The 27,562-nt window shown below is 46.9% G+C and overlaps 1 protein-coding gene across 2 annotated transcripts in view; it reads right to left on the reverse strand.

Moving 5' to 3' along the window:
* TADA2A (transcriptional adaptor 2A) overlaps nucleotides 1-26,547 on the reverse strand; it is an 87,089-nt gene extending 60,542 nt beyond the window's left edge. The window contains exons 1-4 of one of the 2 annotated variants that reach the window (XM_056557547.1): nucleotides 25,663-25,966; nucleotides 23,336-23,442; nucleotides 21,017-21,076; nucleotides 6,463-6,554 (exon numbers count right to left, since the gene is read on the reverse strand). In XM_056557547.1, the coding sequence (XP_056413522.1) occupies nucleotides 6,463-6,554; nucleotides 21,017-21,076; nucleotides 23,336-23,442; nucleotides 25,663-25,789 (386 nt within the window). In that variant the 5' untranslated portion in view covers nucleotides 25,790-25,966. Of the gene's footprint in view, nucleotides 1-6,462; nucleotides 6,555-21,016; nucleotides 21,077-23,335; nucleotides 23,443-25,662; nucleotides 25,967-26,352 lie in introns of those variants that run through there. The other variant, XM_056557548.1, reaches the window with a different exon arrangement.
* Between the last annotated feature and the right edge of the window lie 1,015 nt (nucleotides 26,548-27,562).

Below are 27,562 nucleotides of genomic sequence, written 5' to 3' on the forward strand. Positions count from 1 at the left end.
ACAAATCTTACATTTATTGAGCTATAAAATAGAGCTAAAAGGGGTACTCTGGTGGAAAATGTTTTATTTGTTATGCTTATTGTAAAATCTCTTTCTCGGAGGATCCATTGGGGGACACAGAAATCGTAGGTATATCTTGCTGCCACTAGGAGGCTGACACTAAGCATACAAAAAGAAAGTCAGCCACTCCTGGCAGGATATACTCCGCCTACTGATCCTGAGCTAATCAGTTTAGTCCCAAAGCAGTAGGAGAGGACCGACAGAAAAAGAAACCAGCAGTTATCTGAGGGAACAAGACAAAAGAACCGAAAACCCCTCGGACAAAAAAAAAAAAAAAAAAAAAAAAGAACCATAGCAACAAATACAAATGGGTGGATGCTGTGTCCCCAAATGGATCCTTCGAGAAAAATTTTACGATAAGCATAAAAAAAAAAAAAACGCTATGCCACGCTATGGCGGCGACCAGCTGAATTACGCCTGCGTACCACGTGCATTTGGGCCAGTCTGGAGCCACCAGAATGGCGGAAATTCCCTCCGCCTTGAGTTTCCTCAGAGCCCAAGGCAGGAGAGGGAAAGGAGGAAAGAGGTAAGGAAGACTGAAGGATGACCACGGGATCCCAAGCGCGTCCACAGGCAAGGAACCTGTCTGTTGTGGCGAGACATGAAGTGGTCCACGTCTGGGGTCACCTAAAGATCGCATATCTGCGCAAACATCTGGATGAAGAGACCACTCTCCTTAACCCGCGGAGGAGCGGCTGAGAAAGTCCACTTCCCACTTCTCCACACCCGGAATGTGGATCGCAGAGATGGAGAGAACTCGAGTCTCAGCCCAGAGCAAAATCCTGAAGACCTCCTCCATCGCTGAGCGACTGCGCATGCTGCCCTAGCAATTGATATACGCCACCGCCATGGCGATGTCCAACTGGACTTGAACAGGACGACCCTGTAGGAGCATCTCCCAATGGAGGAGGCAGAGAAATATGGCACAGAGCTCTAGCAGATTGATGGTGAGGCGAGCCACCTGAGAGGACCAGTGACCCACACCTCCCCAACCCAGGAGACTCGCATCAACCCTGGAGAAGGAGGGGAGAGTGGAGCCACCACAGTAGAGACAGACAAACGCAGAGGGGGGGTGTGTAGAAGACTCCGGCGATCCAGAGTGGACGACAACTGGACCAGGCCAAAATGGCCAGCTGGAGAGGGCGACACCGGAACTGGGCAAAAGGAACTGCCTTCATGGCCGCCACCATCCGGCCCAGCACCTCCATGCAGAAGCGAATTGGAACAGGAGAGGGGCGCCGTAGACGACATACACCCTCCAATAGGGAGTGCCGCTTGTCCAGCGGAAGATGAACTCGGGCAGTCCCTGTGTCGAAATGGAGACCGAGTAGGAGAAAAGGTTGGACTTCTACCGGTTGATCACCCAGCCAAAGGCGGACAGAGTCTGCACCGTGCGATGAAGGCTTTCCAAGTTTTGGGACCAGGATGGAGCTTTGATCAAAAGATTGTCCAGGTAAGGGAGGACTGAGATCCCCCGAGCCCGAAGGATGGCAATCACCGCCGCCATGACAACCTTGGGGAAACCTCTGGGAGCCGTGGCCAGGCCAAAAGGAAGAGCCACGAACTGGAAATGGCCCGCAGGGACAGCAAATCTAAGAAACCGCTGATGGGCCGGGAAGACAAAAATATTGTAGTAGAACCCTGAAAAACGCTTCCCTGGAGGAACTGGAACAATCACTTCCTGAGCGAGGAGGGTACGTATAGAGACCTGAAAATGCGCCGCCAAAGAAGGGGAACGAGGAGGGTGGGATCGGAAGATCCCGGGGAAAAGAAGCGAACTCTATCCGGTAACCATCGGATACAATGTCCCGAACCCAGGAGTCCTGAACCTGCGATAGCCAAACGCCCCAGAAAAGCGACAGACGCCCTGTCTGGGTAGGGGTTGGAGTCCCTTCAGGAGGTGGGAGGCTTACGGTTACCGGACTTGGCTACGAAACTGCCAGAATGGTTGTCTGACTTCCAGGAAGGATGCGCCCTGAAGGAGGGAGTGTTGCACGATTGGGAGGGCGCCTGCTTGGGAGGACGAACGGAGGCAAACGGCCAAAAGGAAGCAGACTTCCAACGGGGATCGGAGCGGCGAGGTTTGTTATGCAGCAGAAGAGAACTTTTACCTCCAGTGGCTTCGGATATGATCTCGTCTAGGTGCTTCCCAAAGAGCAGAGTACTGAAGAAGGGCAAATCTGTGAAAGATTTCTTTAAAGCAGCATCCGCATCCCACGCCTTCAGCCTCAAGGATCGATGAATCGCAACCAAGTTACCTAAAGCAAAAGCCGTACATCAGGCGGACTCCAGACCTGCCAAACAGAGGAAGTCCCCAGCCTGACAGAGTTAACGAGCGAGGTCCGCCAAGTCCTCCCGAGGGGCACCTGACAGGATGCATTGGCGAATATGAGAAGCCCAAACATAAACAGCCTTGGACACCCAGGCGGACGCAAAGGACAAACCTGCCGCTTCAAAGGCAAACTTTGCCAGGTTCTCAATCTTCTTGTCCGCCGGATCCTTAAAGGATGCTGCGTCCGCTAGAGGTAGAGTAGTAGATTTTGACAGACGAGAACCCGGAGGATCTACTGCATTCGGGATTGTCCACTTGGAAACCAGATCCTAAGAGAAGGGAAACTGAGCTTGAATCTTCTTGGTCCTCTGAATTTGTTTGTCCGGATGCTTCCAAGCCGTGTCCAGCAAGGTGTCAAATTAAGCATGGGGGGAAAGACGAGCGCGCCAAAAAGGAACATCCTGATCAGGATTCGAAGTTCCTGGGTCCTCCAGATTAAGCGTCCCTGATGGCTGACACCAAGCTGTCCACCAATTCAGACACGGCAGAGTGGTCCTCTTGATCCGAGGTGGAGTCAGACACGTCATCCGCTACTTCCCCGGGAGAATGGAAGGGTGCAGAGATAGCCTTAGACTGAGGCATATTAGACCTGGAACGATGAGTCGGAGACCTGGGATGGCTACCGGGGAAGCAGCCCTTAGAGTGGGGGTGCTGCCGACAAGCTGGGGAAGATGAGCGTGATCTACAGGAAGAAAGTCTATCCTGAATACACGACTCTGGAGAAATCCTGACGAAAGCACTTTAGGGCGCTTGTGAGGGCGCTGGAAGTGGGGTCAGGAGACACTGAGCGGGACTCCCTGGGGGGCGTGCGCAGGGAAGACCACTGATCTGGAGACCCTGGAGGAGGGGCGGAAACCGTGCATTCCAGGGGGACATCCTGAGGAGTAGGCACAAGAGGGATGGTGTGCGGTGTGAAGAAGGTGGATTCAGTGGAACCACCGGGCATTTTGGTCCTGCAGCCTACGCAAGAGTAGGTGGTGACTAGGGCTGCGGCCGCCCGTCTGGGGGGAGGTTCTGGTCTGGGGTCGGACATAGAGTCATGGCCGTAAATGTTGGCGTAAGTCATGGCCGTAAATGTTCTGATTTCTCACAGAAAAGGATTGCAGTAACACATGTTTTGCTATACACATGTTTATTCCCTTTGTGTGTATTGGAACTAAACCAAAAAAGGGAGGAAAAAAGCAGATTGGACATCATGTCACACCAAACTCCAAAAATGGGCTGGACAAAATTACTGGCACCCTTTCAAAATTGTGGATTGTTTCAAGCATGTGATGCTCCTTTAAACTCACCTGGGGCAAGTAACAGGTGTGGGCAATATAAAAATCACACCTGAAAGCAGATAAAAAGGAGAGAATTTCACTTAGTCTTTGCATTGTGTCTGTGTGTGCGCCACACTAAGCATGGAAAACAGAAAGAGGAGAAGAGAACTGTCTGAGCACTTAAGAACCAAAATTGTGGAAAAATAGCAACAATCTTAAGATTACAAGTCCATATCCAGAGATCTAGATTTGCCTTTGTCCACAGAGCACAATATTATCAGGAAGTTTGTAACCCATGGCACTGTAGCTAACCTCTCTGGGCATGGACGGAAGGGAAAAATGTATGAAAGGTGTCAACGCGGGATAGTCTGAATGGTGGATAAGCAGCCCCAAACAAGTTCGAAAGGTATTCAAGCTGTCCTGCAGGCTCAGGGAGCATCAGTGTCAGCGCGTCAACATTTAAATGAAATGCTATGGCTGGAGACCCAGGAGGACCCCACTGCTGATACAGAGATAAAAAAAAGCAAGACTAAATTTTGCCAAAATGAACTTGAGTAAGTAAATCCTTCTGGGAAAACGTCTTGTGGACAGATGAGATCAAGATAGAGCTTTTTGGTAAAACACATCATTCTACTGTTTACCGAAAACAGAATGAGGCCAACAAAAGGAAAAAACACAGTACCTACAGTGAAATATGGTGGAGGTTCAATGATGTTTTGGGGTTGTTTTGCTGCCTCTGGCACTGGTTGCCTTGAATATGTGCACAGCATCATGAAATCTGAGGATTACCAATGGATTTTCGGTCGCACTGTACAGCCCAGTGTCAGAAAGATGGGTTTGCATCCGAGATCTTGGGTCTTCCAACAGGACAATGACCCCAAACATACGTCAAAACACACCCAGAAATGGATGGCAACAAAGTGCTGGAGAGTTCTGAAGTGGCCAGAAATGAATCCAGATCTAAATCCCATTGAACACCTGTGGAGAGATCTTGAAATTGCTGGTGGGAAAAGGCGCCCCTTCCAATAAGAGAGACTTGGAGCAGTTTGCAAAGGAAGAGTGGTCCAACATTCCGGCTGAGAGGTGTAAGAAGCTTATTGATAGTTATAGGAAGCGACTGATTTCAGTTATTTTTTCCAAAGGGTGTGCAACCAAATATTAAGTTAAGAGTGCCAATAATTTTGTCCAGACCAGTTTTGGAGTTTGATGTGACATTATGTCCAATTAGCTTTTTTCCTCCCTTTTTTTGTTTAGTTCCAATACACAATACACAAAAATTTCAGGGGTGCCAACATTTAAGGCCATGACTGTAGGTGCTAGAAGGAAAGCAGACAGACAGTATCCCACAGCTGTAGCTGAGAAGCAGGCTGTAGCTGTCCTGTGACCGGAGCTGAAGAGGCAGGCAGCAGTTGAAGCGATTTGGCCAGCAGAGCAGGAAGAGGAGGAAAGGGAGGAGTAAGATGCACTGACCAGAAGGAGGGAAGCCTCAGTACCATTGGCCAGCGGCAGGAGGGCAGGAGCCCCGCCAGCACACCCGTAATACGGGGAGTGGGCGAAGCTAAGTCCCGGACCAGGCCACAGCTGCCAGGAGGGGCAGACGTTCTTGTTGTATGCCTAGTGTCAGCAAGATATACCCACAGTCTCTATGTCCCCCAATGGAGCCGATCAAGAAACATTTTATTTTTTCAAATCAACAGGTGCAGGAAAGTTATACGGATTTGTAAATTACTTCTATTTAAAAATATTAATCCTTCCATAACTTATCAGCTGCTGCATGCTCCACAGGAAGTTGTGTAGTTCTTCCCAGTCTGACCACAGTGCTTTCCGTTGCCACTTCTGTCCGTGTCAGGAACTGTCCAGAGTAGGAGCAAATCTCAATAGCCAACCCCTCCTGCTCTAAACATTTCCTGACATGAACAGAGATGGCAGCAGAGAGCACTGTGGTCCAACCTGAAAGAACTACACAACTTCCTCTTGAGCATACAGCAGCTGATAAGTACTGGAAGGGTTCATATTTTTAAATAGAAGTAATTAAAAAATCTGTTAAACTTACTGAAACCAGTCGATTAAAAAAAAAAAAAAAATCCACTAAAGTATCCCTTTAAACAGTGTGCACCTTAGTGATTAATATATATGCATATATATATATATATAACATTTATTTTTATTTTTTATTTTTTTATATATATATTTGAACATAAGTTGTCCCAAACACATTAAATGGGTTATTCGGCCTCCATTATCACAGCCCCTGGTTTCCACTGAGCTTTACTTCTTGGTGCTGGGGTCAGCATGAGACATTGCCTCTCAGCCAATCCCAGGTAGCGGTAGGTAGTGGCAATGTCTTGTGCGGTTCTCAGGACTAGGAAGTGATGCATTGGCCACCCTTGCACTGCAGGAGCCCACAGACTACTTGGGAGCAGGGCATCTCCCGGACATCCCTCTATATATCTATGTATGCGGGGACAGAACTACAATATAAACAGGGTCTGATCCAGTCTATTGTGCTTAAGTCCATGAAGCTTGCTGTAAAGCTTCTCTCTAAATGTTGTCAAAAACCGCTCAGGCAGCATGACTGACCAAAAATAATTCACTATGAATAATAAGAAAACAAAAAACATTAGAAAGCAATAAAAAAAATAAGAGATAAAAAACATGATTCAGTGTCTGGCGCTACACTGACTGGAAAAAATGTAGTGTTACGGTCAACATCCCAATTTGAAAATCCTATTGCTAGCTGGATCGGAGGCTGTTTGGCTATGCTCTGCTTTATCATCTAGGTTTTCAAGTTTATTTTCTGAAACCTACCAGTTTCCAAATCCACAATCCATCACAGCTTCTAGAAGAGCCATTTCCTCCTGGGCTGTCCAGCTGGGATCCAGCACAGGAAAATCTGATGTCTATGAGAAGAATCAGCAAAAATAACTAACACGCAGAAAAAAGGCTCCTATGTCTCCAACTTTTGTCCTTTACAATCTGGGGAGGGGGAGGTTAAGAGTAGAGGAAGAGTGGTGCAGTTCATAGGAACCAATCAGATTGAATCAAATATCTCCCAGAGTGAAGTCACCTTTGCCCAGATTTATCAATGTTGTGTTTTTTTCTCATAGTAACCAATCAAAGTTCAGCATTTATTTTACTAGAGCTCATTAAGATATGAACATTGAGCTGTGATTGGTTGTTTTGGATAAAATCAGACAGTTTTGGTTTCAGGCAGATTGATAAAACAGTGTCAATGTCTGAATGTGATGTGAAGCTTGTTGTTCAACTAAAGTCATATACACTACTAGATGGAAGTGGGTATAATTTACCAAAGAACAGCTGTTCCATTATTGCTTATGAATTTTTTATTTAACCCCTTAAGGACACATCCAGCTTCATTTTTGCATTTTTGTTTTTGCTCCTTTCCCTCTAAGAACCATAACTGTTATATTTTTCCATCCACGGACCATATGGTGCTTGTTTTTTTGCGTAACACATTGTTCTTTTTTAATGACACCTTTACCTAAAATGTATGGTGTAACCATAAAAATATTATTTTGTGGGGCAACTAAAAAGAAAAATGCAATTTTGCAACTTTTGGAGGGTTTAACCTGTTGGGGACCACGGGCGTATGGATACGCCCTTGCGTCCTGGTACTTAAGGATTAAGACGTACCTGTACACCTGTGGGAATTTCGATCCCCGCCGCTAGCCCCAAATTGCCGAACCTTCATTTCCCCCGTTCTGCTCGCCCCTGGATTTCCAGGCAGAGTGGGGGAAGATAGCGGCGATGTGCGGGACCGTTGCATGGGACCGCCGGTGCAGGAATGTGGAGGCGGCAGCAGCGGTTTACCAGATACAGTTGTGAAGATCGCTGTAAAGTGATCTTCACTGCTGTATCTAGGAGTTTCAAAACTACAACTCCCAGCATGCCAAGACAGCCTTTGGCTGTCTGGGAATGCTGGGAGTTGTAGTTTTGCAACATCTGGGAGGGCCACAGTTTGGAGACCCCTGCCCTTCTAGATGTTGCAACACTACAACTCTCAGCATGCCCAGACTGTCCAGGCATGCTGGAAGTTGTAGTTCTGTAACATATGGCCCTTCAGATGTTGCAGAACTACAGGTCCCAGCATGCTTGGACAGTCTCAGCATGCTGGGAGTTGTAGTTTTGCGACATCTGGATGGGCACAGTTTGGAGACCACTATACAGTGGTGTCCAAACTGTAGCGCTCCAGATGTCAATTCAAAGCATGCCGAGACTGTCCAGGCATGTTGGGAACTGTAGTTCGGCAACATCTGGCCCTTCAGATGTTGCCGAACTACAACTCCCAGCATGCCTGGGCAGTCTGGGCATGCTTGGAGTTTAAGTCTTGCAACATCTGCAGGGCTACAGTTTGGAGACCACTACACAGTTGTCTCCATACTGTTCTCCTCCAGTTGTTGCATAACTACAACTCCCAACATGCCCTTCGGCTGTCTGGACATGCTGGGAGTTGTAGTATTGCAACAACTGGAGGCGCACTGGTTGGGAAACAGTGTCCGTTTCCTAACTCAGTGTTTCCCAACCTGTGTGCCTCCTGCTGTTGCAAAACTATAACTTCCAGCATGCACTGACAGACCATGCATGCTGGGAGTTGTAGTTTTGCAACAGCTGGAAGCACATGGGTTGGGAAACACTGAGTTAGGAAACAGACAGTGGTGCGGAAACACTGATTTAATCTGTTACCTAATTCAGTGTTTCCCAATCCCAACCAGTGTGCCTGTAGCTGTTGCATAACTACAACTCCCAGCATGCATGGTCTGTCAGTGTATGCTGGGAGGAGTAGTTTCCCCCCCCCCCACCCCCTCCTTCATGTGAATGTACAGGGTACAGGCATGTTGGGAGTTTTGCAACAGCTGGAGGCACCCTGTTTGAGGAAAACTGACGTACAGTATTTTGTAACGCTTGCATCCGTGTACACCCCTATGAAAATCCCTAATTTAGGCCTCAAATGCGCATGGCACTCTCTCACTCCTGAGCCTTGTTGTGCGCCCGCAGAGCATTTTACGTCCACATATGGGGTATCTCCGTACTCAGGAGAAATTGCACTACAAATTTTGTGGGGCTTTTTCTCCTTTTACCCCTTATGAAAAGGTAAAATTGTGGTCTACACCAGCATGTTAGTGTAAAAAAAATATTTTTTTTATTCTAACATTCTGGTGTTGCCCCATTCTTTTCATTTTCATAAAAGGTAAAAGGAAATGAAGACCCCCAAAATTTGTAACGCAATTTCTCCCAAGTACGGAAATACCCCATATGTGGACGTAAAATGCTCTGCGGGCGCACAACAAGGCTCAGGAGTGAGAGAGCGCCATGTACATTTGAGGCCTAAACTGGTGATTTGCACAGGTGTTGCTGCTGGTTACAGCGGTTCTGACATAAACGCAAAATAAATAAATACCCACATTTGACCCCATTTTGGAAACCACCCCTCACAGAACGTAACAAGGGGTATAGTGAGCCTTAACACCCCACAGGTGACTGACAGATTTATGGAACAGTGGTCCGTGAAAATGAAGAATGTAATTTTTCATTTGCACAGCCCACTGTTACAAAGATCTGTCAAACGCCAGTGGGGTCTAAATGCTCACTGTACCCCTTGTTACGTTCCTTGAGGGGTGTAGTTTACCAAATAGTTTGCCATGTGTTTTTTTTCGGTGTTTGGGCACCATGGGGGCTTCCTAAATGTGACATGCCCCGCAAAAACCATTTCAGCAAAATTTGCTTTCCAAAAGAACAATATCGCTCCTTCCCTTGCATTTTTCTTTTTAGTTCCCCCACAAAATAATATTTTTATGGTTACACCATACATTTTAGGGTAAAGGTGTCATTAAAAAGAATTGTGGGGGGCTTTTTTCCTACTTCCCCTTGTGAAAATGAAAAATTTGGGATAACACCAGCATTTTAATGAAAAAAAATAAAATAAATTCATTTTCACGTCCAACTTTAACGAAAATTCTTCAAGCACCTGTGGGGTTTTAAGGCTCAATATACCCCTTGTTATGTTCTGTGAGGGGTGTAGTTTCCAAAATGGGGTCACATGCGGGTGTTTTTCTTTTTTTGTGTTTATATCAGAATCGCTGTAATGATCAGCCACCCCTGTGCAAATCACCTCAAATGTACCATACATGGTGCGAGTCAATGGCTGTCCGGCAGCACTTGGAGTTGTGGTTTTGCAACAGCTGGAGGCTCCGTTTTAGAAACGTGCCGTACCAGTCGTTTCTCATGTTTATTGGTGGGGAGATAACTGTATAGGGGTATATGTAGTGTTTTACCCTTTAATTTGTGTAGGTGTAGTGTTTTTAGGATACAATCACACGGGCTGGGAGTTTGAGCTGCAGTGGAAAATTTGCTGCATCTCAAACTTTCAGCAAGAAACTGACTGTAAACCCCCGGCCCATGTGAATGTAGCCTGTACATTCACATGATGTAATGTTGGAATTCACATGCAAACCTCCAGCTGTTGCAAAACCAACTCCCAGCATGCCCTTTGACTGTCCATGCATTCTGGGGGTTGCTGTTATGCAACAGCTGGAGGCACACTGCTTGCAAAACACTGAGTTCGGTAACAAACTCTCAGTGTTACGCAACCAGTGTGCCTTCAGCTGTTGAAAAAACTATAACCCCCAGCATGCACGGACAGCAGAAGGGCATGCTGGGATTTGTAGTTATGCAACAGCTAGAGGCATACTACTACAACTTTCAGCATGCACTCTGGCTGTACGTGCATGCTGGGGGTTGAAGTTATGCAACAGCTGGAGGCACACTGGTTGCAAAACACTGAGTTTGTTACTTAACCTGTGTGCCTCCAGTTGTTGCAAAACTACAGCTTCCAGCATGCCCAGACAGCCGAAGGGCATGTTGGGAGTAGTAGTTATGCAACAACTGGAGGAGAACAGTTTGGAGACCACTGTGTAGTGGTGTCCAAACTGTAGCCCTCCAGATGTTGCAAAACAACAACTCCAAGCATGCTCAGACTGCCCAGGCATGCTAGTCTTTGGCTGTCTGGGTATGCTGGGAGTTGTAGTTTGGCAACTTCTAGAAGGCAGCAGTAAAGGTCACTTACCACTGATCTTCACTGCTGCCCCCACCCCTGTAACTTTTTTAATTTTCCGGTTTACGGGGTGGTATGAGGCCTCATTATTTGCACCACGATCTGGAAGTTTTTATCGGTACAATGATTGTTTTGATCAGACTTTTTGATCACTTTTTATACATATTTGTAGGGTATACAAAGTGACCAAAAATCCAAAGATCCATTGGGGGACACAGACCGTGGGTGTATGCTGCTGTCTCTAGGAGGTATGACACTATGGCAACAAAAAAATGTCGGCTCCTCTCAGCAGGATAAACCCGCCTCCAGGCCCTGAGCTAATCAGTTTTAGTTTTAGGACCGACAGGTCAAGGAAAAAACACGAACTGTCCGAGAACCAGAAGAAAAAATATAACTGAACACACCCTCGGACAGAAAACCAAAGAGAAACCCAAAAGGGCGGGAGCTGTGTCCCCTAATGGATCCTTCGAGAAAGAGATTTTACGGTAAGTGTTAAAAAATCTCCTTTTCTCTATCGGGGGACACAGACCGTGGGAAGTACCAAAGCCGTCCCTTGGGTGGGCAGATAATCAGTTAGGCAGACGGCTATTCCACTGCCGCCTGCAGCACTTTACGACCCAGACTAGCATCAGCCGATGCGAAGGTATGAACCCGGTAGAACCTCGAGAAAGTGTGCAAAGACGACCAAGTAGCCGCCTTGCAAATCTGCGAGGCCGAGGCCTTGTTCTGGAGAGCCCAGGATGCCCCAACAGAACGGGTAGAATAAGCCACAACCCTAAAGGGAGGAACCTTCCCCCTACAGCGATAGGCTTCCGAAATGGCAGACCGGATCCACCGAGAAATGGTGGCCTTGGAAGCAGGTTGTCCCTTGCGACGACCTTCCGTAAGGATGAAAAAGGAATCACACTGACTAAACTAAGAAGTGATAGAGAGGTAAGACCTAACAGTCCGAACCACATCCAGTTTGTGGAGTAAATGCTCCTTAGGATGAGAAGGAGCAGGACAAAAGGACAGAAGAACAATGTCCTCATTGAGATGAAAGGCCGAAACAACCTTAGGCAAAAAAGGAAGGATCTGGCAAGAAGACAACCTTGTCCTGGTGAAGCACCAGAAACGGAGAATGGCAGGAGAGAGCTGCCAATTCAGACACTCTCCGAATGGAGGTGTTAGCAACAAGAAATGCCACTTTCCAAGAAAGGAGGCGCAGGGACACCTCCCTAAGGGGTTCAAAAGGTTCACCCCCAGAACCAGATTCAAGTCCCAAGGGGGAGAAGGTGACCGAAAAGGAGTGCAGCATGCGCCACTCCTTGAAGAAAGGTCCGGACATGAGAATTAGAAGCCAGAGGACGCTGGAAAAGAATAGAAAGGGCCAAAACCTGACCCTTAAGGGAACTGAGAGACAAACCCAGTTCCAATCCCGACTGCAAGAAAGAGAAAAGACGGGGAACAGAAAAAGTAACAGGAGACAAAACCTCAGCTTCACACCAAGGAAAATAAGACCGCCAAGTACGGTGGTAAATTTTTGCAGAGGAGAGCTTACGAGCCCTGAGCATGGTGCGAATGACTTGGGAAGAGAAACCACGGGCTCTCAACCGCCACGCCGTCAAACGCCGTAAATTGGGGTGGCAAAGAGGACCCTGAGACAGCAAGTCCAAACGAAGTGGAAGGCGTAGTGGAGTGTCGTCCAGGAGCCTGACCACGTTGGCGTACCACGACATTCGGGGCCAATCTGGAGCTATCATGATGGCGGAAATGTCCTCAGCTTTGAGCTTCCTCAGAACCCTGGGAAGGAGCGGAAGGGGAGGAAACAGATAGGGCAGAGCAAACCCCATCCAAGGAATCACTAGGGCGTCCACAGCTAGCGCCAGGGGGTCCCGGGACTTCGCCACAAACGGAAGGATCTTACGATTGTGCAGAGACACGAAGAGGTCCACGTCTGGAATGCCCCAGAGTTCGCAGATCTGCGCGAAGACCTCTGGATGCAGGGTCCACTCGCCGGGGTCGGCTGAGGACCGGCTGAGGAAGTCCGCTTACCAGTTGAGCACACCCGGAATGTGAATCGCCGAAATGGCCGGAACCTTTTTTTCCGCCCAGATGAGAATCTTCGTCACCTCGGCCACGGCTGCCGAGCTGCGAGTGCCGCCTTGCCGATTTATGTACGCCACGGCCGTGGTGTTGTCCGATCGGACACGGACAGGGCGGGACTGAAGCAGGGACTCCCAATGAAAAAGGCAAAGAAGAATCGCCCTCAGTTCCAAGATGTTTATCGGAAAAAGGGCTTCCCGGGGAGACCAGAGGCCTTGAACGTCCAGTCCCTGAACACACCACCCCAGCCCGACAGACTGGCATCCGTTGTAACCACCTGCCAGTGGAGGGGAAGAATTGATCGCCCCTGAAGAAGAAGGGGGGAGCAGAGCCACCAGAGCAGAGACTGACGGATCCGACGAGGGAGAGTAATCTTGCGATTGAGAGACAGAGGAGATCTGTCCCATCGAGAGAGAATCACCAGTTGAAGGGAATGGTAATGAAACTGGGCAAAGGGTACGGCCTCCATTGCCGCTACCATCAGACCCAGGGCGGACTCCTGACAGGAGAGTCAGACGTTTGTCCGGCAGAAGGCAAATCCGGGCAGAAGCCGTGTTGAATTGAAGTCCCAGGAAGATCAGAGACTGGGTGGGAGAAAGGACAGACTTGTCCCTGTTGACCATCCACCCGAAGCGATCCAGGGTCTGGAGGGTGAGATCTACATTCTCCAGGGTCTGGACTCTGGTGGAAGCCTTGATGAGAAGGTCGTCTAGGTAAGGGATCACTGAGACTCCTCTCGACCGCAACAGGGCTATCACTGGCGCAAGGATCTTGGTAAAGACCCATCCGAGGAGCAGTGGCCAGATCAAAGGGGAGGGCTACGAATTGAAAATGCCCCTCCGAAACCGCAAAACGGAGGTACCGTTGATGGCCGGGAAATATTGGAACATGGAGGTAGGCATCTTTGATGTCCACCAAAGAAAGAAATTCCCCTTGTTCCATGGATGCCATTACCGAACGGAGGGATTCCATTTGGAAGTGGCGGATGAGAAGATGACGGTTGAGAAGCTTGAGGTCGAGGATTGGCCGAACCGAACCGCCCTTCTTGGGGACCACAAAAAGATTGGAATAGAAACCCCGAAAACATTCCCTAGGAGGAACGGGGACAATAACTCCCTGGAGAAGCAGGGACCGGAGAGCCTCTTGAAACTGCTTTGCCAGAGGAGGAGACCTGGGAGCCCGGGACTGAAAAAAAAGATCCCTCGGGAGGTAGGCAAACTTGATTCAGTATCCGTTGGACACCACGTCCCTGACCCAAGAGTCCTGAATGTGTGTAGTCCAGATGTCTCGAAAAAGTAAGAGACGACCTCACACCCGAGAAAAATCTGCGGGTGGGGGCATCACTTCATGCGGAAGTGGGTTTGCGGTTGCCCGATTTGGCCGCAAAACGGCCGGAACGGTTGGTGTCCGACTTCCAAGACGTGCGCGCCCGGAACGAGGGAGCCTTCTTGTCCCGCGAAGGCGCCTGCCCAGACCCCTTTTTGGGGCCAAAAGTCCGAAAGGAAGAGGACTTGGGAAGTAGAGCGAGCCTTATTTTGAGGCAACAAGGAATTCTTACCCCCTGTCGCCTCAGAGATAATCTCATCAAGGCGCTTGCCAAAAAGATGGGAACCAGTAAAAGGAAGCTCGGTGAGAGACCTTTTGGAAGTGGCATCCGCATCCGAAGCCTTAAGCCACATGGAACGGCGGAGGGCCGCCAGGTGACCCACAGCAAAGGCAGCACAACGGGCTGACTGCATGGAAGCTGTGCATAGAAATTCCCCAGCTTTAGAGCATTGGAGAACCAAAGCAGACAGATCCTCTGGGGGGGGGGGGGGGGGGGATCCCGCCTGGATACCCTGACGGAGTTTTGAGCACCACACCGATAGGGCTTTGGATACCCAAGCCGAGGCGAAGGTGGGAAGTAAAGAAGAGCCTTCTGCTTCAGAGGCAAACTTCACTAAGGACTCCACCTTCTTGTCAGTCGAGTCCTTAAAAGCAGCCGCATTTGCCAGCGGCAGTGTAGTAGCCTTAGAGAGGCGGGAAATTGGTGGATCCACCGAGGTAGGGGAAACCACCTTAGAGACAAGGTCCTTGTCGAATGGGTAACGCACCTGAACCTTCTTCATTCCCGGGAACCTCTTGTCTGGATGTTTCCATGCAGATTCCAGAAGGGTGTTGTCACGATCACACCCTATCGGTCCAGCCAAGACGCTAGAGAGAGTGTGATGGTACAAGGGTTAAAGCCGCCAGATCTCTAGGTATCCACTACTAGTCCCAGCAAGTCACCAAATTAACCCTTAGATAAACGTGTTTCACCCAAGCTGCCTTCAGAAAGGTGAGCTCATATATTTAGAGATCAAAGACCAGAGCTGATTAATTAAACATTTAATCTGATAAAAGGTATCACAGTGCTGACTATATAAAAATACAGAAACAAATGACATACAGTTACAAAAATATATAAAAGAGTTTAGCAAGTTCAGAAAGCAAAAATGAAGTTATTACAGCATGATGATATTAGCAGTCCATGAGAGAGTTCCAGCTGTTCTTAGGATGGTCTTGTCAGCTTGTTCCACAGCATTGAACACCCTGACTCTAGCATTGTTAAATATTATATATCTCCTTTTTGGAGGGACTCCATTCCCCCCTCCCCTCTGATCCCACCAGGGGGGCATCTCTCTTCCTGGCCCTCTTATCTGGTAGATGATATGATGGGACCAGAGTGCAGGACTTCAAAGACGATGTAAACACACAGCCAGACCCCCCCCCCCAATAAAATGCAATACACAAAAGACACAGGATACACCGTCTGAATGACCCCTCACCCCCCAGGTCTTAGTTTATACACAGATGCAATTATAAAACACATGTATGTTTCCATACTCAGGCCTGGGCCTGACAGGTGTCAAATTCAGCGTGAGAGCTGAACCTTTGAGGTGCCGGTTTAGCACGATGAAAGGATACTTCAGGAGTCACGTCCGAAGATCCTGGGTCCTCTAAGTGAAAGATGTCTCTTATGGCCGCAACCAATGAGTTCACCGTTTCCACTGTATCCGAGCGGTCCTCCGAGTTAGATGCCGATTCGAAAGCCTCATCCGCCAGTTCACCAGGAGAATGTGACGAGTGGAGGCAGCCCTGGAGGGGGGCGACCTGACCGGGTACGCGGCTCTTTCGAGGCAGAGTGGCCACTCCGGGAACGTCCTCTGGAGGAGCGACGTTTGTGAACAGATGACCCGGGGGGGGGCGGGACCCACAAGGGGAGCGCCCACGTCTACCTGAAGACTCAATGGAAGAGTCAGAAGATGCACCCCTAGTACGCTTGTGAGAGCGTAAAGTATGTGGAGAAGAGGAGCAGGGCCCTTTAGAGGGTCGGCACAGGGCAGACTTCTTCAAGGCAGACACCAAGTCACGGGAGGCCTCAGTCACCGAACGGGAGACTTGAGTCAAGTCAGCCATATACTGGGACAGGGAAGAAACCCAGGATGGAGGGGCGGCCGAATCCACCGGAACTGAAAGAGCATCCGGGGGTACCATGGGGTCTGGGGCAGCAGAGGAGCAGGCAGAGCAAGTGGGTTCAGCAGAACCAGGCATTTTGGAATTACAGTTCTTACAGACAAAATAGGAAACTCATACTCCAGTTGTCTGTTTAGAGGGAGGAACAGTTCTGGGTACGGACATAATGAAAAACAGGAACTCTCTCACCCGAGTCTGTGTCCCTGTGGCAGCTGCTGAGAGGAGAACTCCGCTCTGAGTGATAGAGAGGGAGAAACAGGCCAGCCAATAGCCATAGAGGGGCGTGCCTGGAGCAGGGGCACTGTCTGATTGGCCTCTGCCCCCGAAAAACGGCGCTGATTGGAGGGCGATTCGCGCCTCCAGTAAGCTCCGGCGGCCTGTGGGCGGAGCTATAGCGCCCCGGCCGCCGTGAAGAACAATAGTAATGGCGTCCGCTCCTTGCCCCGGGCGCACATGTCAGCCGCGTCTGCGCCCGCGGTGAAGTGAGTGGGCGATACACATATCCACCGGCAGCTGTCTGCTACCGAAACTGAAAGTAAGTCGGCGTTTCGTGCGCCCGAACAGTACAGACGCCGCAGCTGTCAGCCGCATAGTAAGCTCTGCGGCTGTCAGCCGCATAGTATAAAACCCACATACACACACGTACATAGTAATAAAGTAACCCCTTCCTTTCTAAAATGACAATGCTCGCCCCTTTTTTGAATAAAGATAGAGCCCCAACACAGGCCAGCCCCTTAGACCCTGAAAGGTGGGCCAAAAAATGAGGGTCTCCAGAGGTTGCAAGTCAGCACCTAAAGGGAGAAAAATATATACTCACCTCAGTCACAAAAACTTACCTAATGGAGTCTTCTGCGAGGTCTTCAGTCAGCTTTCTGTTACCTGCATCACGCCAAGCTACCATGTGCGAGCGAGGCGAGCAGGGAAATAGGGGGACCCGGACCCATGAGGTACAACCCCAGGCGCTGACCGTTGGCGAGAGGGGGTGAACAGCGCATATACGCAATGTCTGTGCCCCCTCAATCGCAATGGTGAAACAGTGAGTCGCAGTTCCTGAGTCCCCACCTGAAAATGTGAAAGAAAAAGGAATAAAAAACGAACACATTCCCTAACTAGAAAAATAAATAAAACATAAGACCTGGTCTGGAGAAATCCAGACCATGTCCATCTCCTTCAGACACTAAGCTAAAACTGATTAGCTCAGGGCCTGGAGGCGGGTATATCCTGCTGGGAGGAGCCGACTTTTTTTGTTGCCATAGTGTCATACCTCCTAGAGACAGCAGCATACACCCACGGTCTGTGTCCCCCAATGGAGCAGATAGAGAAACTTTTTTTTTTTTTTTTTTGACTTTTAGGAGGAATCATTAGATTCCTCATACAGATCACCTAATGTGGTTCCATAGACCCACATTGATCTGTGTGCTCTGCGCTCGATTGATAAAGCCTGGTCCTGCCAGGCTTTATCATTGTCAGACCCACAGTCAGCACAGGTCTTGAGGTAAGCTCTCTTGCTACCTCCCCAGTGGATCACCTCCCCCCTCCCCCCACGATCGCGCTGCGGAGGGGCATTCAACCCCACTGGACCACCAGGGAGCAGTTAAAGGAGATCTGTAGTGCAATATAACTTATCCCCCCTATCCGAAGGATAGGGGATAAGTTATAGATCGCGGGGGTTCCGAGCACTGGGGCCCCTGGGATCTTCTGGACGTGGTCGCGGCAGCATGCTGGAAAGGGGGTGTTCTGTCCCCGCATGACGCGGTGGCCGACACGCCCCCTCCATGTACCCCATAGAGATACATGGAGTGGGAGTGGCTGCCGCAGCTTTTTGCTGTGGACGAAACTGCACTTCTTACAGACTGCCGCGGCCTCGTCCAGGAGATCCCGGGGATAGGGGATAAGTTATGTTGCGCTGGAGTACTCTTTTAAAAGGTACCTTTAGACGCCACTGTCAACTTTACCGCATGTCGGCTATTAATCTTGGCCCCCAGCTACAAGAATCAGCTGGGGGTCGGCCGGTATGGTGCGGGCTAGAGTCGGGAGCCCGCGCCATAGCTCCTTAACGGCACATGGACGTGTATACACGTCAATGGTCGTTAAGGGGTTAAGGACTCAGCAAATCTTATTTTTATGTTTTTATTTTTTCCTCCTTGCCTATTTAAAATCATAACTCTTATATTTTCATCCACAGACAAGTATAAGGGCTTGTTTTTTGCGCAACCAGTTTTCCTTTGGCACAACAAAAAAATACTAACTGTGTGGGCAAATTGAAAAGAAAACTGCAATTTGGCTAATTTTGGAAGGTTTTGTTTTCACGCTGTACAATTTACGGTAAACATGACATGTATTTTTTATTTTGTAGGTCAATATGATTAAAATTGTAAACTTTTTAACCAAAATTAGTACGTTTAACCCCTTAAGGACCGAGGGTTTTTCAGTTTTTTCCTCCTTGCCTTTAAAAAATCATAACTCTTTCAATTTTGCACCTAAAAATACATATGATGGCTTATTTTTGCGCCACCAATTCTACTTTGTAATGACATCAGTCATTTTACCCAAAAATCTACGGCAAAACGAAAAAAAAAATTATTGAGAGACAAAATTTTAAAAAAACAACGCTGTTTTGTAAATTTTGGGGGCTTCCGTTTCTACGTAGTGCATTTTTCAGTAAAAATTACACCTTCTCTTTATTCTGTAGGTCAATACGATTAAAATGATACCCTACTTATATAGGTTTGATTTTGTCGTACTTCTGGAAAAAATCATAACTACATGCAGGAAAATTAATGCATTTAAAATTGTCATATTCTGACCCCTATTACTTTTTTATTTTTCCGCGTATGGGGCGGTATGAGGGCTCATTTTTTGCGCCGTAATCTGAAGTTTTTAGCGGTACCATTTTTGCATTGATAGGCCTTATTGATTCATTTTTTCATTATATAAAAAGTGACCAAAAATGCACTATTTTGGACTTTGGAATCTATTTGCACGTATGCCATTGACCGAGCGGTTTAATTAACGATATATTTTTATAATTCGGACATTTCCGCACCCGGCGATACCATATATGTTTATTTTTATTTACACTGTGTTTTTTTTTTTATGGGAAAAGGGGGGTGATTCAAACTTTTAATAGGGAAGGGGTTAAATGATATTTATTCACTTTTTTTTTTTGCAGTGTTATAGCTCCCATAGGGACCTATAACAGTGCACACACTGATCTTTCACATTGATCACTGGTTTCTCATAGGAAACCAGTGATCGATGATTTTGCCGCTTGACTGCTCATGCCTGGATCTCAGGCACTGAGCAGTCATTCGGCGATCGGACAGGAGGAGGCAGGTAGGGATCCTCCAGCTGTCCTGTAAGCTGTTCGTGATGCCGCGGCTATCCCGAACAGCTCCCTGAGCTAACCGGCATGCTTTCACTTTCACTTTAGACGCGGCGTTCAACTTTGAACGCCGGGTCTAAAGGGTTAATAGCGCGCGGCACCGCGATCAATGCCGCGCGCTATTAGCCACGGGTCCCGGCCGTTGTTAGAGGCTGGGCCCGACCCGCTATGACGCGGGGCCATGCCGTGGCCCCACGTTATAGATCGGGAGCGGACACATGACGTACCGGTACGTCATGTGTCCTTAAGGGGTTAAAATCCCTCTATTTTGCTGACCTATAACTTTCATTTTTCCATATAAGCGACAGTGTGAGGGCTCATTTTTTGCCACTGTGATCTGTACTTTTTATTGATACCACATTTGCACATATAAACCTTTTAATACATTTTTTATCAATTTTTGGGGGGAATAAAATGTTACAAAAAAGCAGCAACTTTGGACTTTTTTTTTTTTTTTTTTACGTACACACCATTCACCAATATTATATTTTAATAGTTTGAGATATTTACGCATGCGGCGATACCAAATACATTGATATATATATATATATATATATATATATATATATATATTATTTTTATTTATTTTTTACACTTTTTGGGGGTAAAATGGGAATAAAGGACAATTTACATTTTTATTGGTGGAGCGGATTTGTCACTTTTTAGACTTTTTTTTTTACACTTTAATAGTCCCCCATAGGGGACTATTTATAGCAATCACTTGATTGCTAATACTGTTCAGTGCTATGCATAGGACATAGCACTGATCAGTGTTATCGGCATTCTTCTGCTCTGGTCTGCTCGATCTCAGACCAGAGCAGAAGAACCCTGGAGACGGCCGGAGGCAAGTGAGGGGACCTCCGTCCGCCATTATGGATGATTGGATCCATGCCGAAGCACTGCGGGCGATCCCATCATTCATTTTAGTGACCACACTGCTGCAGATGCCATGATCTATATTGATCACAGCATCTGAGCGGTTAATGAGGCACACATTAGCATGATCGCTGATAGCAGCCGGTCTAATGTTCGCGGTTATGTACAGGACGTAAATGTACATCCTGGTGCGTTAAGTACCACCACACCACGACCTACATCCTGTGTCGTTAATGAGTTAAGGAGACTCTTTCCTAGGACTGTATCCACCTTTTCCAGCCTACTGGAGCACCTGAGAGCTGAACTAATTTATGCAGGATAAGTCATCAACTGCGAGCCGAGAAGTTCGTGACGAATCGAATTTACTGTAACTTTGCTCATCTCTAATGGCTTCCTATAAGACAGCACCCTTTATGATTGTGTCATGCAACATTATTAAATATAATTACCATTATCTCATAATTGTGATCACTCTGGTGTTTCTTATACTCAAATCCTCTTGAAAAGCACTAAAGGAAAGAAATATAAAAACTTTATTAAAATGCTTGGAAAATAAAGACAATTAAAGGGAACCAGTCACATAGAACAAGCAGTCCAATCTGCAAGCACCATGTTATAGAGCAGCAACAGCAGAGCAAATCAATAAACAATTAAGTAAAATGATTTAAAGGAAAACTGTCACTTGTTTTCCCCCGCACTATCCACAGGTACTGGTGGATAGTGCGGGAGACGCTGATTAATACGAGCCCTACCTTGTCCGGATCTGCACCGCCGTTCTCCCGCAATTGTAGTTTTATTATCTGTTGAAATCATCCTGTAACTGGCACGGGCGGGGCTTCGGCGCTTAACTGGCACTGACGTCAGCACCGTTTATGAATATTCATCCCCCCTCCACCCAGTTAGGAGCGGCAAAGAGAGGGAGAACTGGAGAGAGGGGGGATGAATATTCATAAGTAGCGCTGACGTCAGTGCCAGTAAAGCGCCGAAGCCCCGCCCGTGCCAGTTACAGGAAGATTTCAACACATAATAAAACTACAATTGTGGGAGAACGGCGGCGCAGATCCGGACAAGGTATGGCTAATTTTAATCAGCGTCTCCCGCACTATCCACCAGTACATGTGGATAGTGCAGGAGAAAACAAGAGACAGTTTTCCATAAAGTGGAGACTTATTAATCCTTGTGCAAAGTGGTTGGCCATAGCAGAAATCAGATTACAGCTTTCATTCTTGAAAAGCCTTCTGAAAAAAAAAAAAAAAAAAATCTGTCCGGTTGCTATGGGCAACTACATGACTGTTCCTCTGTACTATGTTTGATAAATGTGCCCTTCAATGTAACTTATGTCATTTATTCATTTACATCTCTGATTATTCTGGGCTTAGGTATTCAGTGAAAGGACAGACTCAATGACTGAAGGCTATCTCTATGCACATTCACTGGCCAGGGCTGCACACTGGACTACTACATCCAGAATGAGAAGAGATGGAAATAAATAAGTGACAAAATGGATAAATCTATCTATCTGCTTAGCTCCTCCAGCTCTATAACATGATGTTGGTAGACTGGACTGCATTTTCATGGTGGCTGGTTCCCATTAGAACGATATACATATGTTACAAAATACATAAAAAAATGTACATATTCACACAGATCCGCTTTCACCATATTCTAATACACAACCATGTGATGAGATGCTGAGAGCTGATCATCACAAGTCTTTGTGTGTCTCTTCATCAGCAGTGAAAACTGTTTTTCAAACACGAAGGCTACATTTACACTATGGTTGTGTGATACAGCTGTCGGATCCGGTGGGGAAATGTAAAAACTGGCCACTGCCATATCTCATTCATTTAAATATGCCAGCCGGGGTCAGATAGTGACTCCGGTCGGCTCATTTTCCCACCGAATCTGGTTTTGTTGCTGGACTGAAAACTGTAGTCTGCAGCGGTTTTAAGTCCGACAATAAAACCGATTTGGTGCAAAAATGAGGCAACCGGAGTCACTATCTGACCCCGGCTGGCATATTTAAATGAATGGGATGCGGAGCAGGAGCGACAGGGATATGGCAAAGGACATTTTTTTAATAGCTAAATCGTGGTGTGAATGCACCCCAATATGGTCAGACAAAAAACTGTAAGGCTATGTTCACACTGATTCTATGTGCAGAGCTATTCTTGTCATCAAAAAAAACGAAACCCAGGACAACTTCATTAAAAGTTACGGTCGTCTGTCAAGAACCATTTGGGTATGTCAGATATTATAAAAGGAAGCCACAATGCAGATTAACACCATTTAAAGGGATATGTAAGAATTTATTTTTCTATCTAACTGTGCTTAGGATGAAGTTAAATAGAAAAACCCTATACTTATCCTCCCCACTTCATACTGTTTTGGTGTCAGTACCACACTATGCTGCATTTCCTTGTGGCTGGGTCACACAAAGGACCTTCAGTCAATCAGTAGTCATAGCAATGTCTTACCACTAATAGGCTGAGCAGGTTGGTCCTTGTGAGGACATTGACACAAATAAGCATTCGCAGCAGAGGAACATCACAGAGTAGCAGCGGTGGTGGTGGGGAGTAAAGGGTTTTGTTCTATTTAACTGTGAAAAATTTCTCTAAAATACCCCTTTCATAGAGTACATAAAATATACAATATTAATGTATACAATATATGTAATATATCACACCGGACAAACCACACTAATACCTTTGTGAAGCCAGCCCAAGATCTATGCACAATAAAGTCCAACAAAGCTAGACACCATTTACCTGTAAACAAAGTAGAAATTCAGGAGGTCCACATTCTGCACACTTAATATACGGCTCCATAAGATATGAAGAACAGCCACGGCATGGTGGTGTATCAAAAGCATCACCTAGAGGGCAGGGGAGAAGAAATAAATAAATACATATTATAGTGCATATGGATGAGTCAGCTACAGCTTAAAGGAACTCCATGATGTCACTGCCACATTACGATGAAAGTTTGGCAACATCAACCCTTCATCACCAGGAGGTCAAGTGCAGGACCCCCAGCCAGGCAGTCACACCTGTTATTGGCTTTATATCCTATTATTAGAGAACAGGTGGCATGGACCTGGGACTGGTTTGAGTGGCATTGGGGCTGCTCTGCCAGTGGGTCATTCCCCCTGTGGGCACTAGTGTTGCGGTGGTGGTCGCCGCCCAGTGGTAAGCCATTTTATGCTAGGGACTTTAGGGACCCACTACTTACAGGTGGCCGTGGCGTGGCTGGTGGGCTTGCATTTCATGATTATAAAGTACACTAACGACCTGTTTGTTTAATAAATGTTGCTGAGAAGCATTAGATCATTGTGGATGTGCGACCAGGTCTATTTTCTCTATTTCAATTCACAATATTACTATGGTGTTCCCTCTGGTTACTATACTTTCAGCAATGACTTTCACAATGATCTTTCCGGGGTCACTGTAAACATACTGTGAATGAATAGACAATTCTACCAATTAAAATGGACATTTCACAGGTAAAACACGTGTATTACTGCTGTGCATTCACTAACAGCTGTCTAGTACTTATGCATTTCCATATATTGATCGCCTTTATGCAATATGGTTATACGATATAAGAACCCTTTTCAGCTGTGTCCAATGCTGTATTACTTTAATATCCGCTATGTTGCCTTAGATCCACTGTGAGGGTCAGACACGGGACTTGGGGGGGGGGGGGGGGGATTTTTTTTTTGTGGGAGGGAGGGGGTTCTGTATTTGTATGTTTGTTTTATGCAAAACTGTTAAATAAAAAAAAAATTAGCTGTCTAGTAGTGCCTCTCTACAGTACGGTACTACATGTATTGCACTGCTCTGCTCTCCCATTGGGCAGCAGTCGAGGGCGGCTTCATGTTATTTTTCTGGTACAATGGGGAAGATATAGCAAAACCTGTGAAGAGGCCTTGTTAACAATGTAAGAAGCAATCTGGTTGCAATGGGCATTTTTGCCTCCCCACAGGTTTTAATAAATCATCCCCAATGTGTATACTGTACAGAAAGTGTCATCAATTGCAGTCAGCTGTTAAGCCAACTCTGATCCCAACTGTTTAACCCTTTAGATACTGCAGTGAAGTGATAGAAAGCCGTGTATTGGAGAGGATCGGAAAGAAGGGGCACATGACAGGGGGATTATGGCTGGCTAAGAAGGGGTTAAGGTAAGGTAGAGACGTGCTGGGTTTAGTCTCAGAGGGGTGGGAGGAGTTGGGATAAAGGTATATAAAACGAAGGGGGGAAAAGGAGGAGCTAGGAAGTTGCCACCAGAAGAAGAAGAAGGCCCACCCACCCTCCCTTGTGGTATCCGATTGTCGAAGCAGTGGATGGGGCAGGAGAAGTTTTCGGAGGCATCAGATACGGTGGATCGGGAGTAAAAGTGGGGCGTGGAGGAAATACGCCACTGCTGTTTGGTTCCTGTGGCCATGGGGGGCCCAGGGAAGGATCCGGGGATCCGAAGGTGGTGCTCCAGGGCTAGGTGCTGGTTGGCCGGGAGCAAGAGTAGGAGGCCCTAGTAATACATTTTGGTGGAAACAAAGGAACGGTGTCTCTGGGTCTTCTCCTGTCAATGTTTGGTCAAGAAGTTATGGTTTATATTTATATATGTCTTGGTATTGTATGACGTTCATACAAGGTTGATTTTATCACAATGTTCTAATTGTTATTGAATAAAGTTGGCTGCTGTGGCCTTTAAGCACCATACAGATGTGTCGGTCGTTTTTTTTGGGGGGGAAGGGTTTGTATGGTGAATGGCAGCCAGCTAGGATCTCCCCTAGTCCTGCCTGAGCAGTTTTTGTCCTGTGTTAAGTGAAGTGGAGAGTAAGAGGAATGTAGGCATCAGAACAGCAACGGAGTATGGGGGATGTCAGTATGAATTGTTTTTTTTTTATTTACACAGTAATAAGTAAAAATTATCAGACACCTCATTTGCTACTGAAGGTCCTTTCTGCCAGGAAAGGGGTATTCCCAGCTCACAAACCTATTCCAAGAATATGCCATCACTTTATGATCATGGGGGTCCAACCCCTCGCACTGATCATGAGAATGAGGGGGGGCCGCCTCAGTGTAAATCTACATGCCTTTGGAGTTTATCCATGAATAGACATCAACCTTCCCCAATTGTGCACAGAACTGCAGCCGGCCATTCACCAGATACGGGTCACACCATAGTGTGCCAGAAGTCAGACCCCCCTCCCCCAAAACCATAAGGAGATGGTATATGCCAGGGATATATGATATATACGCCTAGAAAACTTCATCCTTCAGGGGCCCTGAAGAAAACAAAGGCCGGCTTATGAAAACATGGTGCTCTGATTCCTATAGAACAAGGTTTTCCAAACAGTGTGTCTCCAGCTGTTGCAAACCTATAACTCCCATCATGGCCGAACAGCCAAAGGCTAACGGGGCATCCTGGGAGTTGTAGTTTTGCCACAGCTGGAGATACACTGTTTGGAAACCACTGCCAGAGAATAGAAGGTCTCCTCCATTATGTTTCTACAGGCAACAGCTAACAGCCACCTGACAAGGTGGTGCTGTGCCTGCAGGTGGCGCTATGACTCACATCACACACAATGGTAGCTCCTATCTCTGGGGCATTTAGCCTTACGTGCAGCATATTGACACTAATGCCGTGTATTTCTAGCAGCGCTCCCTGCCATTAGAAAAGGCCCCACACAGCCTGCAGTACAGTGAATGCCGGTCAGCCCGCCCCACACAGCCTGCAGTACAGTGAATGCCGGTCAGCCCGCCCCACACCTAACGTTACCGACCTCTGAAAGGAGCCAGCCGGTCCATGCTGAACACAAGATCGTCCCGGGTCCTGGCGCCGCCTCCTGCACACTACAACCAATCGTCTGCCGGGAGATGCCCAGGTGACCAAGGGAAAGCCAGGCAAGGCTAATGGATAGCCGATAGCAACGAGCCTGATCGACAGTCGTCAGCAGTGATGAGGGAGGAGGGACGGAACGACAGGAGAACCGGTGGCCAGGACTACAGTGTCGTAGGGACACACATTCTTAGTATATATCTTTTCGTCCCTACACGTTCACCTTTATTACAGTATAATTCCTATATATCTATGTATTTGCATCTATAGCTTTATGTTATTCATTCGTGTGCATGAATGTAAAGTGTCAAGACATACTAAAATATATATTTGTATACTTATTGTATCTGCATATGTATAAAACATGTATGATAGCTGTCTATATCCTACAGTATAAACATGTTTTATATAAACACAAACATCTATACAATAAATGTGCAAATATTTATTTTAATATGTATATACAATGACATGCATTTATATACACAGAAATGTTGTTGGTCCCCTCTGTAAAAGACAGAAAACCCCACAATTAGAGATGAGCGAACTTACAGTAAATTCGATTCGTCACAAACTTCTCGGCTCGGCAGTTGATGACTTATCCTGCATAAATTAGTTCAGCTTTCAGGTGCTCCCGTGGGCTGGAAAAGGTGGATACATTCCTAGGAGACTCTTTCCTAGGACTGTATCCACCTTTTCCAGCCCACGGGAGCACCTGAAGGCTGAACTAATTTATGCAGGATAAGTCATCATCTGCCGAGCTGAGAAGTTCGTGACGAATCGAATTTACTGTAAGTTCGCTCATCTCTACCCACAATGATCCCCGAAATAGCTTGAAACTGACATTAATAATGAATAAAAAGAACTGATGAAAATCAGAAATTGCTTTTGTATTGTGGTTCAACAAAACCTTTTTATAACAAAATAATAAAACCGACATGGAAAAATTCAGAGCTGATTTCTTTATAATAAAAAAACCAAAAAAAACCCTGTCCTCCGGTTGTGTGTGAGGTATTGAAGCAGGAAGGAAGGGAAGGGGTAGGGGGTTTATAAGAGATTTCACCAAGTGTAAATCCAGTAACACTTCCATGACCAGAGCAGAGCACAACATGTAAAGCCTGGCTAGGTGCAGTAGTTACAAATCTAGATGCATT

The sequence above is a fragment of the Hyla sarda genome, chromosome 2 (assembly GCF_029499605.1).
Source record: "Hyla sarda isolate aHylSar1 chromosome 2, aHylSar1.hap1, whole genome shotgun sequence".
NCBI classification, from domain to species: Eukaryota; Metazoa; Chordata; class Amphibia; order Anura; family Hylidae; genus Hyla; species Hyla sarda.